Source organism: Squalius cephalus (genome assembly GCF_949319135.1).
Source record: "Squalius cephalus genome assembly, chromosome: 7".
Lineage (NCBI taxonomy): Eukaryota > Metazoa > Chordata > Actinopteri > Cypriniformes > Leuciscidae > Squalius > Squalius cephalus.
In genome coordinates, this window is record NC_137128.1 from 43,959,627 (window position 1) to 43,972,345 (window position 12,719).

At 38.8% G+C, this 12,719-nt stretch overlaps 1 protein-coding gene and 1 long non-coding RNA gene across 2 annotated transcripts in view; both read right to left on the bottom strand.

The window, feature by feature from the left end:
- The window catches only part of LOC307161906, a 642,191-nt gene that overhangs the window by 460,792 nt on the left and 168,680 nt on the right, over positions 1-12,719 (bottom strand). The window lies entirely within an intron of this gene.
- The window catches only part of LOC307161888 (potassium/sodium hyperpolarization-activated cyclic nucleotide-gated channel 2), a 71,181-nt gene that overhangs the window by 23,461 nt on the left and 35,001 nt on the right, over positions 1-12,719 (bottom strand). The window contains exon 5 of the mRNA XM_079876832.1: positions 8,065-8,283. Coding sequence (XP_079732958.1) covers positions 8,065-8,283 — 219 coding nt within the window. The remainder of the gene's footprint in view (positions 1-8,064; positions 8,284-12,719) is intronic.

Sequence of the window (12,719 nt, forward strand, 5' to 3'; positions counted from 1 at the left end):
AATACAGAAGATTTCAACAACTAAGTAAAAATCATGGTTTCTTGTGCAAGAACGTACTGTGAGAAGGACCAATAAACCTTGTAGGGTTGAAAATAATCCAAGATATTTTAAATGAACAAAGATATTTGCTTTACTGTTTCCACCCCCTCTTTCCACCACAAGGACCATTTGGAGTTCCTAAAGGCACAGAGGTTTCTGATAGTGATCTAGGCCCGTAGACCAACATGTTTGTACTTTGGGGGTCGATGAATCGTCACACCTTTAGTACAGTGGGGGAAGTGTAATGATCTGATTGGTCAGTTTGAATGTCTCACATCTGGGTTTTAGTCACATGGTCAGGAAAGGATAAAAGAAGATTGAAACCATCAAAGATTGAGAATCAAAAGATTGAGAATCATCAAAGAATCAAAGATTGAGACGTTGCTCTGTCTCTTTTGATGCTCTGGCTCTCTTATTCTCTGGGTCCCTTTCTTGGGGCTCTCTTCTTATTCTTGGGGCTCTCTCCTTTTGCCTCCTCTTTTCTCTCTCTCTCTCTCTCTCTCTCTCTCTCTCTGGTAACATGTTACATGCTGGGTAAGATTAATGGTACAAGTTATCATCATCTCAAACATCTATTTTGTAACTATTTTAAGTGTAACCATAACCATATTTTGTCATTAAACCTTTTCAATTACAACTAACTAGTTTTGATTTGGTATTGACCTTGAAGTGCTACATATTGCAATACAATATCGTCACTCTCTATAGCAACGCTCTCCCACATATTAAGCTATTGTAACTGCGCTTATTTCCGTCGTTGGTATAAGTGGCAGTGGGTGGAATAGACAAGAAATGTGCAGTTTTCTACCATCTTGCTAATAACGTTTCTTTAGTCAATCGCCAGTCTTGCAGCTTGAACCACTGCAGGAATCCACCCTTACATCCTTAACAATCAAAATACAGATTAAAACAATCCTAAAAATCAAACATGCGATCAATGTCAGCTACTACATTTTTCAAAACAGCAAAATTTAAGAGCAAAACCAATCAGCTAAACATACTTGCCACATTCGGTAGTCGATTACCTTGTATATATGTTTATTGTATATGCATAATGGTGAAGTTACTGCAGGAAGCCTAATTAAAAAGTATGATAATTTTGCGTAAAGCACTTAAAGCACTAATATACAGGTATACTATATATATATATATATATAATAAATTAAAATTATGAATAATAAAATATTTAATTATGCATAGACACCAGCTTTGAACCTGACGTCTCTGTTCAGTTTCATCCTGAAGGCCAGAGATCCTCGGGGAGAACAAAACTGATGAAGTACTGCATTAATTAAAGAGTCTCAATGTTTATCCACACATACGCTTGGACATCAGTCTTTGGGGAGAGACAGACGGAGGCTCTGGTGTATTATGGGATGTACTGAAAGAATCACAGACATTAGGAGGTTCTGCACGGAGGAGACAAATGATTTCAGAAGGTTAGAGCAACAAAGAGAAGGAGAGAGAGAAAGAGAAGACTGAGATCTGGTGATATTTGTCATGCCTGTTTCCTCAGGCTGTTCTGAGCATCAGCAGGCCGTAAGGAAAGCTCAGTGAAACCCGAGAAGACTGCAGGAGAGAGAGAGAGAGAGAGAGAGAGAGCCTGTGTTTCTGCTCAATGCACAATCAAACAACACAATGAATGACAACAGCACAAGAGGCATTAGGTCTAATTGAAATTCTCCTCTTGTTATTTCCTGAAAAATATTCCAGACCCCCTACGAGCACCAGAGCGGCTTCACTGCGGGATCTACAACCTGGAGTCGCATAACCAGACTCTTAATTATTATCACCAAACGTCTAATACACACACCAGCTTATTCTGGCTAGGAGCCAATCAGTTGGACAGGAACAGACCACCTGACTGACACACAAAGACAACAAACACAGTGTGTTTTGTTTTCACCTGCCGTTTAGGGGTTTATCTGAAACAGCTTACATCACAAAAACAGCCCGGCGTGGAAAACACTCTTTCAAGCTCTCACACAACAGCGTTGGTCTGGGACTGACTGAATAGAAAACAAAGATGAAATTTGACTTTTGTGATACACTATATGTCTTGAGCATTAAATGTTACGTAGTGCACAAAACAAAACTCTGAGCATCGAAATTTGAGAAATCATAAATCACAGTTCACTATCATTCAAATGTATGGGGTCAGTAAGATTCAATGTTGAAATAAGATCTAATTTCTTTTTTTTTAAATACAGAAAATACAGTAATAGTGTGAAATGCTATTATCGTAATATATTTTAAAATGTAATTTATTCCTGTGATCAAAGCTGAATTTTCAGCATCATTACTCCAGTCTTCATTTTTCTTTCTGTGATGAATAGAAAGTTCAAAAGAACAGCATTTATTTGAAACAGAAATCTTTGTTAACATTATAAATGTCTTTACTGTCACTTTTAATTAATTGAATGTGCCCCAAAAAACTATTTGAATGACAATGTTAACTTAATATTCAACAATATTATTGATCTGACTGCACTGACGCTGTTGTATGAGAACTGAACTGAGCTGTAAATCACTGTAAAGCTGCTTTGAAACAATCTGTAGTGTATAAAGCGCTATATAAATAAAGGTGACTTGACTTGAGTGTAACTCTTAACAAATAAAAAGTGACAGATGAACATAAAGCATAACTGAAAGATACACAGAAAAGTATTGTACCTCTGAAAATGCTTTTATGACACTCAAACTGCTGTAGAAATAATGGTGAATCATGAGGCTATGAGCAAAACTGGAACATAAATGGTAACCAATGCGGGAACAGTTTTGCTCACATGTGACTTAACACATTTTTAACAGAACCAAGGAGAAAATGCAACATTGTAACGATTTAGTCCCATTTTGGAACAAGGCAAACACAGAAAATCTTCTTTAAAAAAGTAAGTTATATTATAAAATGTTCATAAGAAACTGTAATCCTTAAAAAAAATGCTTAAGAAATTCTCATATATTTTCTATAAAATGACAGGCTGTGATTATGTATAGCCTATTATCATGAGGTTTGTTTGTCTAATACAACATATTTAAAAATGTACGCCTTAAAAATTAGTTAATATATATATAAATGTACCATTAAGTAGAAAACATCTCAAAGGTTCTTAATTGGCATCGATGGTTCCATGAAGAACCTTTAACATCCATGGAAACTTTCATTTCCACAAAAAATATTTTTTAGTGCAAAAAGTTTTTTTTTAAATGCTCTTCACTAAGAAAAAATGGTTATTTTAAGAACTGTTCACTGAAAGGGGAACCAAAAATGGCATTGCAGCAAAAACCTTTTTGGAAGCTTTATTTTTCAGAGTGTATGATAAAAAAGATGAGACTAATTTGTATTTTGAGACTACAATATATATATATATTTATACATTTTCTTAAGTTAGAAAACATGAAGATATCATCTAAGAAGAACTTCAGTGTCAGTTTTTCTGGGATGTGCAAATCTAAAAAACCACTGCAAACGAATCTTCATCAGCCAATCAGATAAAAGCATCTTATTTTAAGAAAGCTGTTCGTGTCTCCACTGCATCGAGAAGGCAGAACAGCGTCTTTCTTCTACCTTTTCCAATCTGCCCGGCTCAGTCAATCTCTTTTAGTATCCGGACCGCTTCCCAGCCTTCCAGATTTAGCACTCCGTCCGTCAACACACTTTTATAGCAGCGATAAAAATAAGCAATGCTCACAATTGCACAGACACACACACACACATACATACTGAGCAAAAACAGTAGCGGCACATAGCTGAGCTGAACGTGAAGTAGCTCACATATATGATGCAAACAGCCCTGTAACATACAGTATGTGACATAAATATATGTGCCATATTTCCTCTTCAGGCACTGTTGAGTGTGTTATGCGTTTGCATGAGCACACGGCATTACATTTCAAAGGACTGTCTGTGTCCAAAACACACCCGAGGCGAAGACTTAGACAATCAATGGAGAGAGAGAACTAGCCCACCGCTCGTTCATCAAACGTCTGAACTTGAGGTGTCCTGAGGGACAACAGTCATTCATACACGTCATATCACAGCACAGCTTTGCATGACTGCATACATTTTTCCTGCTTGAAAGCGGATTTTTTTTTTGCTGTTTGATGAGTCAAGCTGTCTGCGATTGTATCTCTGTAATACATAAGCGATTCAGGTCAGGTGCGCGCGCGTTTAAAGTGCGGCACAGACAGTCTGAACATAATAAATGATCATCTTAAGATACAGCTCAAGCTAAAAATGAAAATCATGCCGTTTTTATCACATATTCACTCTCATGCAACCTGCTTTTTTCCCCCTGTGGAACACAAGATGATTGCTTTATTTGATGAACTTTGCACTATTATTGAACAAAACTGAAGCAACACTGAACTAAATTGAGCTGATCTTGTCTTTTTAGAGCTGCTTTTTAGTTGAATGGAGTTCGCTGCATAACTAATGAACGTTACTACTGTTCTGTTATATTCTTGTTTATCACTGTGAAGTTGCTTTGAAACTTATCTTTATTGTATAAAGCGCTGTAGAAATAAATGTAACTTGAAATTGCAAGTTTTCTAATAATAGTTTGTCAATAGTTTGAATAGGTGCAAATGTGAACCAGAACTGAAAAAGCTGTAATTTCTGTAATGCACAGAAAGTTTAATAGTGTCTAATTTAAATTAGACTGCTGTATAATTTCTACCTATATTGAATAAAACTATGAATGACTTGTATTTACACATTAAGCTGGGGGTGAGAAAATGTCTTGTAGCGTAGAAAAAAATGAAGCATGACCTTTAAATAATAGCCTATTACTCACACAAATATACTGTATGGCTTCTGAAAACTTACACTTATTTATTTTTTGTCATTTTAGTCCTTTTTGGATACATGTGGATGAGCAGATAATGAATATACACTGTTCAAATGTTTTGGGGTCAGTAAGATTTTTTTTTGTGTGTGTGTGGAAATTAATACTTTTATTGTGTAAGGATGTATTAAATTGATCGAAAGTGACAGTAAACACATTTATAATGTTACAAAATATTAATCATTCAAATAAATGCTGTTCTTTTGAACTTTCTTTTCATCAAACCATCTTGAAATATGGTTTCCAAAAAAATATGAAGCAGCAGCAAAACCGTTTTGAACATTGATAATAATCTGACATGTTTCTTGAGCAGCAAATCAGCATATTGTAATGATTTCTGAAGGATCATGTGACACTGAAGACAGGCTGAAAATTCAGCTTTGATCACAGGAATAAATTACATTTTAAAATGTATTCAAATAGAAAACACTTCTTTTAAACTGTAATAATATTTCACAATATTGCTGTTTTTACTTGATCAAATAAATGGTGAGTATAAGAGACTTGTAACGGTAGTGTATATTTAGCACCTTTGCAGCTCAAAGCAAAATGATACAACAATAAAACCACAACATTTTAGATGAACTGTCCCTTTAAAACTGAAGAGGCACTTCAAGGGGAGAATTTTCCAAAGAGAGAGAAATCACACAGCGCAGAGAAGCAGGTCACTCGTCCCTGACCCCTACAGGTCTATTCCCAACCCCCTATTTCTCTCTGTCTGTCTTTCTGTTTCCCTCCCTACCTCGTTCTCATCATTTCATTACGGCACTTTCAAGGACAGAATCACAGCGCACCACACACACCTACTTCACAAGGACATTGGCAGGACACTAATCTGCAACCTCATCAATTTTAGCTCATCCAGAGAGACACTGTAATATTGTGCGCACGTACACGCACATAAATCGTATACGCAACGAGTCTCTCGACGTCTGTCCTCCACTTGAGGATACACGCCTCAAATTACTGGCTAAACAGATCGGGAGGCAATCCTTCTTTTTCAAAGCGACCAATCAGAGTGCTCCGTTGCCTCCGCCAATCTTTCTGCATGGTAACAGAGCTGGTAAACGATTGGCCCGAGCAGGAACACTGAAGTCATGCCAAGTCTAATCTACTGTTACAAACATGACGCACAGAAATATGACAGCCACAACTAAGTCAGCACTGCGGTAGGTAGTACATAAGCTGATGCTGTAGCTGCGGTCTCACCGGCTAATAGAGCCTGCAGTGAAAACAAACACACAGTCAGAAAGACAACTATCTGTCGCATTAGCAGTCATTATCCAATCAACACAAGAGCATCTGAAGAGTTGCTGACTCAACGCAACGGTGACAAACAAACCGTAACAGCTGCACAAACATTAGCTGCGCAGGCAGATGGAACGCTAGCGACTTTAATGAGTTTTAATGGATGAGGAGGAGTAACATTATGAGGTCAAGGAATAGGCCTCGGCAACTAATTGAAAAATAAGTACTAAAGTACTTAATTAGCAAAATAAAACTAAATAGAAATGCTTTTAAAAACGGACTACGGCTTTTTCAAGTTGTGCATTCGTGCTAGCTTTTTAGGCTAGCCTTACCCACAAACCCCTTGGAGGGGAATGCTTCTGTTGCAGTTTACTGGGGACTTTGACAAAGCAAGGCTCGCGAGGCCAAAGCTAGCACAGCGTTTTTTTAACTGTATGAGTCTATAAGGTAAAGGTAGGGTAGGCAATTTGTTTTACAAACATTTTTGTTATACTGGTTGAAACTCTCAATAATAGAAGTGCTCTAAATATTAAAACATGTACATCTTCTGTGGAAGTCTCAGGACCAATCATTGCATTTGGTCTGATATCCTTCCTGCCTGTCAACCTATGTATTTCCATACCTCCGCGTACCAGACATCACAGTTCATCAGCGTGATCCATGAGGCTATGCGGAGTTGTAGAGAAACAGTCACCGACTGCCACAAACAAACATCAGCAGCTTTTACAGTTCCTCCTGAACCAAAACAATGAGCTTTTGCTGCGTTCACACACCGTGTCGTAACTGTAATTACGAGATGGCAACCCGTAACGTTCTACCCGGAGCTGTTCACATCCTCAGACTTGGATTTATGTGTTTACATGTCAACGCTGAAATAAATCTGCAGCAGTCAGGTGGTTCAGGTCAGTGCTCTTTAAGTTATGTTCATTATTACTGCAATGTTATGTGGTTTGAGACATAAGATAATTTAACACTGTCTCTTCTGTGCGCGTTCATGTGTTTTAAAGGAGGCATGGCTTTGTAGACGCTCTGTAGGCTGGGATCTTATGCTTTCAAAGCTAACTTGCTAATGCTAACCTCTACGCAATTGCCAACCCTACAATAATAGTGAATTTAGACAGATGTTGCACTCACATGCAAAAGCAAACAGTCGTGATTAAGGAGTCTGTGGTATCAACATGCAATTTTATGACACTGGTGTCCCAATTCTGCCAACATACTCAAAAGGATGTATATTACCATTAAAAGCAAAGTACACAATATAGTAAGTGGAGAAGTATGCACATTGAAATGCAGTAAACTATGTAACCTTTTTCGTTTGAACAAAATTGAATATAAACTAGTACATCATAAAACCATCTTCCAACCCATGTTTTTGTCTTACCCCAAATCACAATGGTGGTACGCATATAATAATTATTTATAATATTATTGGGATGATCTCCTGGGAAACTGCATAATGCTTTCGTCATTCCTCCATGCATGTTTACAGCATATCCGTAAATAAATGAAAGAAGGTCAAGCAACTACTATATGCAGTTGAAGTAGCTTGAAGCCGCAGCTGAACATCGAACCCGAAAAGAGTTTTGCAAGCAAAAAGGGAAAGAGACAATAGCCGTAATAAAACATGAATCAACATAGCATCACTTTTGCTGTGCATTGACACAGAACAATGTTTAGTTCTCTAAACTAGTTACTGCTTTGATCTATTTGCCTATAAATAGCCTTGCCAAGTTATAGTTTCCATCTGATATGAATAGCATTCGTAACGTCTAATGTCAGCATTGGCAAATTTTGTAGCGTTATTTAAAAACAAAAATGCATATAAGTTTTATGCTTAAACCGCTAGAAGGCTAAAAGTCACCTGGTGTAGCTTTATAGTCAGTTGTTTCTACTTCATTATTTAACACCTAATGCACAGTTGCTTTACCTTTTCCTGGTACTGGCGTCGTGAGGAGTCCAGCGATTGGATGAGGGCCGTAGCGTGTCCGATGAAGACGGCATAGCAAGTGGCACCAACAATCATGCTGAGCATCGTCAGCCAGATATCAGAGAGACTCTCCGGAGCTTGACGACCATAACCAATACACAACATGTGACTCATGGCTTTAAACACAGCAAACGAGTACAGCTCACTCCACGTGTCATTCTGCAGAGAGAGAAAGACAAACACAGAACATGAACAGTACGAAACTGCAGCTCACATCATCAATGCCAATCTGAAAGCACTATAACAGTAAAAAGCACCAGTCTATATGACTTTTGCACTATAATACATTCATTCTATGGAAAACAGCAGCATCAACATTTTGCTTAATACCTATATGTTCACCAAACAGTGTCGTACAAATTTGAAACAACATGAGGGGATAAAACCCTATATAAAAGGGAATAAAACTCGATAGTCCACTTTAGACATTCTACTAACAATAAGTAACTTTGCAACTACATGTCAACTAGCAGTGATTAGAGGATTAGTAGACTGGCATCTTAATATCTGCTAACATTTTATTTTAATGCTCCTCCAACAGACATTATACTGACTATAAATAACTTTGCAAGTACATGTCAACTTATTCTACTAACCCTAACCTAACAGTCTAATAATACTCTAATGAGAGTTGACATGTGTTGGCAAAGTTACTTATAGTTAGTAGAATGTCTAAAGTGGACTGTTGAAATAAAGTGTAATCCACGAGGCTGTATAAATAATGACAGAATTGTCATGCTTGGCTTCAAGCGTGGCTCAAATAATATTATTTACAGGCCTGGTTTTACAGAGATGGCTTAGATTAAGCCAGGATTAGGCCTTAGTTCAATTAGGACATTTAAGTATGTTTTTTAAACATGCTTTAGAAAAAAACATCACTTGTGTGCATCTGGAGACAAAAAAAATGGCACTGATCTATTTTAAACTTTGTCATTGCAAGTTGCTTTCCGTTAAGACAGCTCAAACATGCATTTTAGTCTGGGACTAGCTTAAACCTTAGGTTTAAGTCTGTGAAACCGGGGGGAAATGTTTTCTGCAAACCAAATTGAAAACAAATCTGGATTCGGTGGAAAAACAGCTTCATATTTAAACATGTCAGGTGGGGAAAATAACAATAGTAAAACACTGTAAATATATACAATAAATCATTCAAATAGTGCAATGCTACAATGCTGTCACATCACCACACCATGTTGCATGATTAATTAAGCGAGTGCCAAATTTATCCACCATCCACAGAGCTGTTAATGATGGTAAGTGGGGGAGCGCTGGCGGTTTCCTTCTGAAATCTACAGTCATCTCCACTATTTTGAGCATGTTCAGCTCCAGGTTGTTATGACTGCACCAGACAGCCAGCTGTTCAACCTCCTGCATAAATGCAGACTCGTAACCATTGTGTATGATTCTGATGAGTGTAGTGTCGTCCGCAGACTTCAGGAGCTTGACAGAAGGGTCTTTGGCGGTGTAGTCGTTCTTGTAGAGGGAGAAGAGCAGTGGGGAGAACACACATCCCTATCTGTCAGAAAGCTGGTGATCCATTGACAGGTAGAGAGCTAGGAACAGAGAGCTGGGTTATTTTCGACCGCAGGAGTCATGTGATAGTGGTATTGAAAGTCAAACTGGATTCCACAAACAGGATCCTCACATAAGTCCCTGGTTTGTCCAGATGTTCCAGGAAATAATGCAGTCCCATGTTGACTGCATCATTCACTGCCCTGTTTGCTCGATAAGAAAACTGTAGGGGGTCCCTGTGATGTCCCTCAGGTAAGCCAATACCAGTCTCTCAAATGACTTCACAACCACAGATGTTAGAGCAACAGTTCTGTAGTCATTAAGTCCTGCGATTTGGGTACTTTTCTTGGGATGGGGATGATGGTAGAGCATTTGAAGCAGGAAGGGACTTGGCACAACTCCAGTGATTTGCTAAAGATCTATGAAAAGATGAGGGCCAGCTGGACAGCACAGGTTTTTAGACAGGCTGCTGAAACCCCGTCTGGGCCTGGTGCTTTCCCTGTCTTTTGTTTCCTGAAGATCCGACACACATCCTATTCACAGACCCGATGTGCATGGGGTGGTTACTGGAGGTGTTGATGGTTGTGCAGAGAGACTATAAGGTCGTTTTCACACCTGAAAGTCCACACCAAGGTCCGAACCAAAGGTCATGTTTTGATACATTGTATACATTTGGTTTGGTTTCACATTGCAATTATGCGAGCGCACTAAAGAACTTTACATGACGCACTTGCGTCCTGTCGTCATCGTCTATATGGGCTGCGTCTTGACATTGATTGGTTTGTAAACGGACATGCGTCTGACTTCAGCTTGTTGTCAATTCGGCGGGTAACTTTGACAAGAATGAATGAACAGACGCATATCGTTGCCACTATTATTATGGCATTTCTCCCTGTAGCACCAGCTATACTCGAGGCTAGTCCAAATGAACGTCCTCGTTGTGCGAACATTTCATCATTGCCGGCAGGATGCAGGACAAATATGTGTGTGTGTGTGTGTGTGTGTGTGTGTTTGTTTGTGTGTGTGTGTGTGTGTGTGTGTGTGTGTGTGTGTGTGTGTGTGTGTGTGTGTGTGTGCGCGTGTGCATGTGTGTGTGTGCGTGTCTGAATCAGCTGGAAGAAACGCTGTGGGACAGATCTGCACATAAATATTCTTCTTCAGTTGTTTAGGCTACGCGGGAACCACCAGAACTTCCTGTAAATGGCCTGAAAGTCCGAACCATACAGAAAATGCTTTCACACTAGAAACGAACCAAACCTTTGTTCGGTTTGATCCGGACCGAGACTACTTCTTTTCGTCGGACCAAATTTCGTCTGTTTGGTCCGGACCGTGGTCCGGGGGAGGTTTCACACCAGTAATTTGATTCGGATCAAACTGAAAAGTCAGAAAATCCGGACCAAGGGCCCTTAGAGTGGGTGTGGGGTGTGAGACTGTGATTTTCAAATCTGGAGTAAAACTCATTCAGCTCATCAGCCAGTTGTTGATCCCCAGTCATTTTTCAGCTTTTCATATCTCAATCCAATTGAACATCTCTGGGATGTGCTGGGCCAACAAGTTTGATCCACTGCGGCTCCACCTTGCAACCGACAGGACTTTAAGGATCTTCTACTAACATCTTGGTGCCAGAAACCACAGGACACCTTCAGGGGGCTTGCAGGGTCCATGCCTCGGCGGGTCGTTGCCGTTTTGGCAAACATTAGGACCAACAGTATATTAGGCAGGTGGTCCTTTTGGCTCAGTGGTATATGCTTCATATTCTGAATGCAATTCATATTAAAACCGAAATGTCCACAGTGCCACTTTCTAAACTCTTATAAATAAAGCATTTAGCTGCAGAGTGGATGGCTCTCAGACGTCTCGGGATGCCAGAGATCAGTGTGTGGTGGGGCACTGCCAGCAGTCTCAAACAAGAAGCCATTAAATGTGCCCTTTTTAAAAATGTGTCTGCTGCCTGACTTGTGCTGACATCCGGCTAATTCCCAAGGCAAGATTAATTACGGTTGCTGTCCTCTGAAAACCGAAACCCATCCTATCATGACTCTATAAGACCCCAGATTACAAATTGAAATGGTTACTCTGTGTGTCTAATAAAATATATTTTATTTATTATATATTATTATAATATATTTAGATGTTTAGTTAGAAAGATTTTGCTGAATAGCATACTATTTGTAAGCATGTGGACAGTATGCAAATATGCGTAATTTGCAGTATGCATGGAATACTACATTTGTCAAAATGTACAGTATAAAATATTTCCAAGTGTAAAAAAAAAAAGGCCTAGATTTTCAACATAGCCTCAAGGTGCACGCCAATTCAAGTCTCACGTAAGCACTATTCTATGCCATTTTGTAGTATAAATAGAGTGAATAGTGTGTACACACTAGAAACTCCAAAAATAAAAAGTGTACTTCAAATGATGATACACTTAATTAACCAAAAAAATGAAGTGTGCCGTGTTGGACACTTCATGCACTCAACTATTGCAGCTTTTCTTACGTAGCCAAAGGGGAGGGGCTATCAAACTCCAATGCTGAATGACAAAATAACCTTCATACACTAAATAGTTTAGTACACCGTAAAGACATAGTATGTACATAGTATACGATAAGCAGTATACTAGTATCCCATTCCAAACATAGTCTGAGTATTTTTCTCCCCCAAGACTATTAGGTGGCATTCAGAGTAGAAGGGAAGGAAGAAAAGGATTGAAAAAATGGGAAATGAGGAAAGTGTCAGAGTGAGCAGGTCACTGTGAGAACACTGGAGTGAACAGGTATGAATTATACATTAGTCAAGAGCACTTTGCCTCAAAAACAGAAGAAGTAGAGAGTCTATACTGAACACAAACACACACACACACACACACACACACACACACACACACACACTAAGAGACATTGCGTTTGCAGAGACAAGGGAATAGAGTGGATAGAGGACACATTCTACGGCAGTCTATAAAATCAAGTATATACTTACATAAACCTGCAACTACATTGACTATGTTGGGATAGAATACTTGCATGCCGTTTAGTGCATACTGCATATTGTTTTTGTTTTTTTAAATGAGTATGTGAAACATG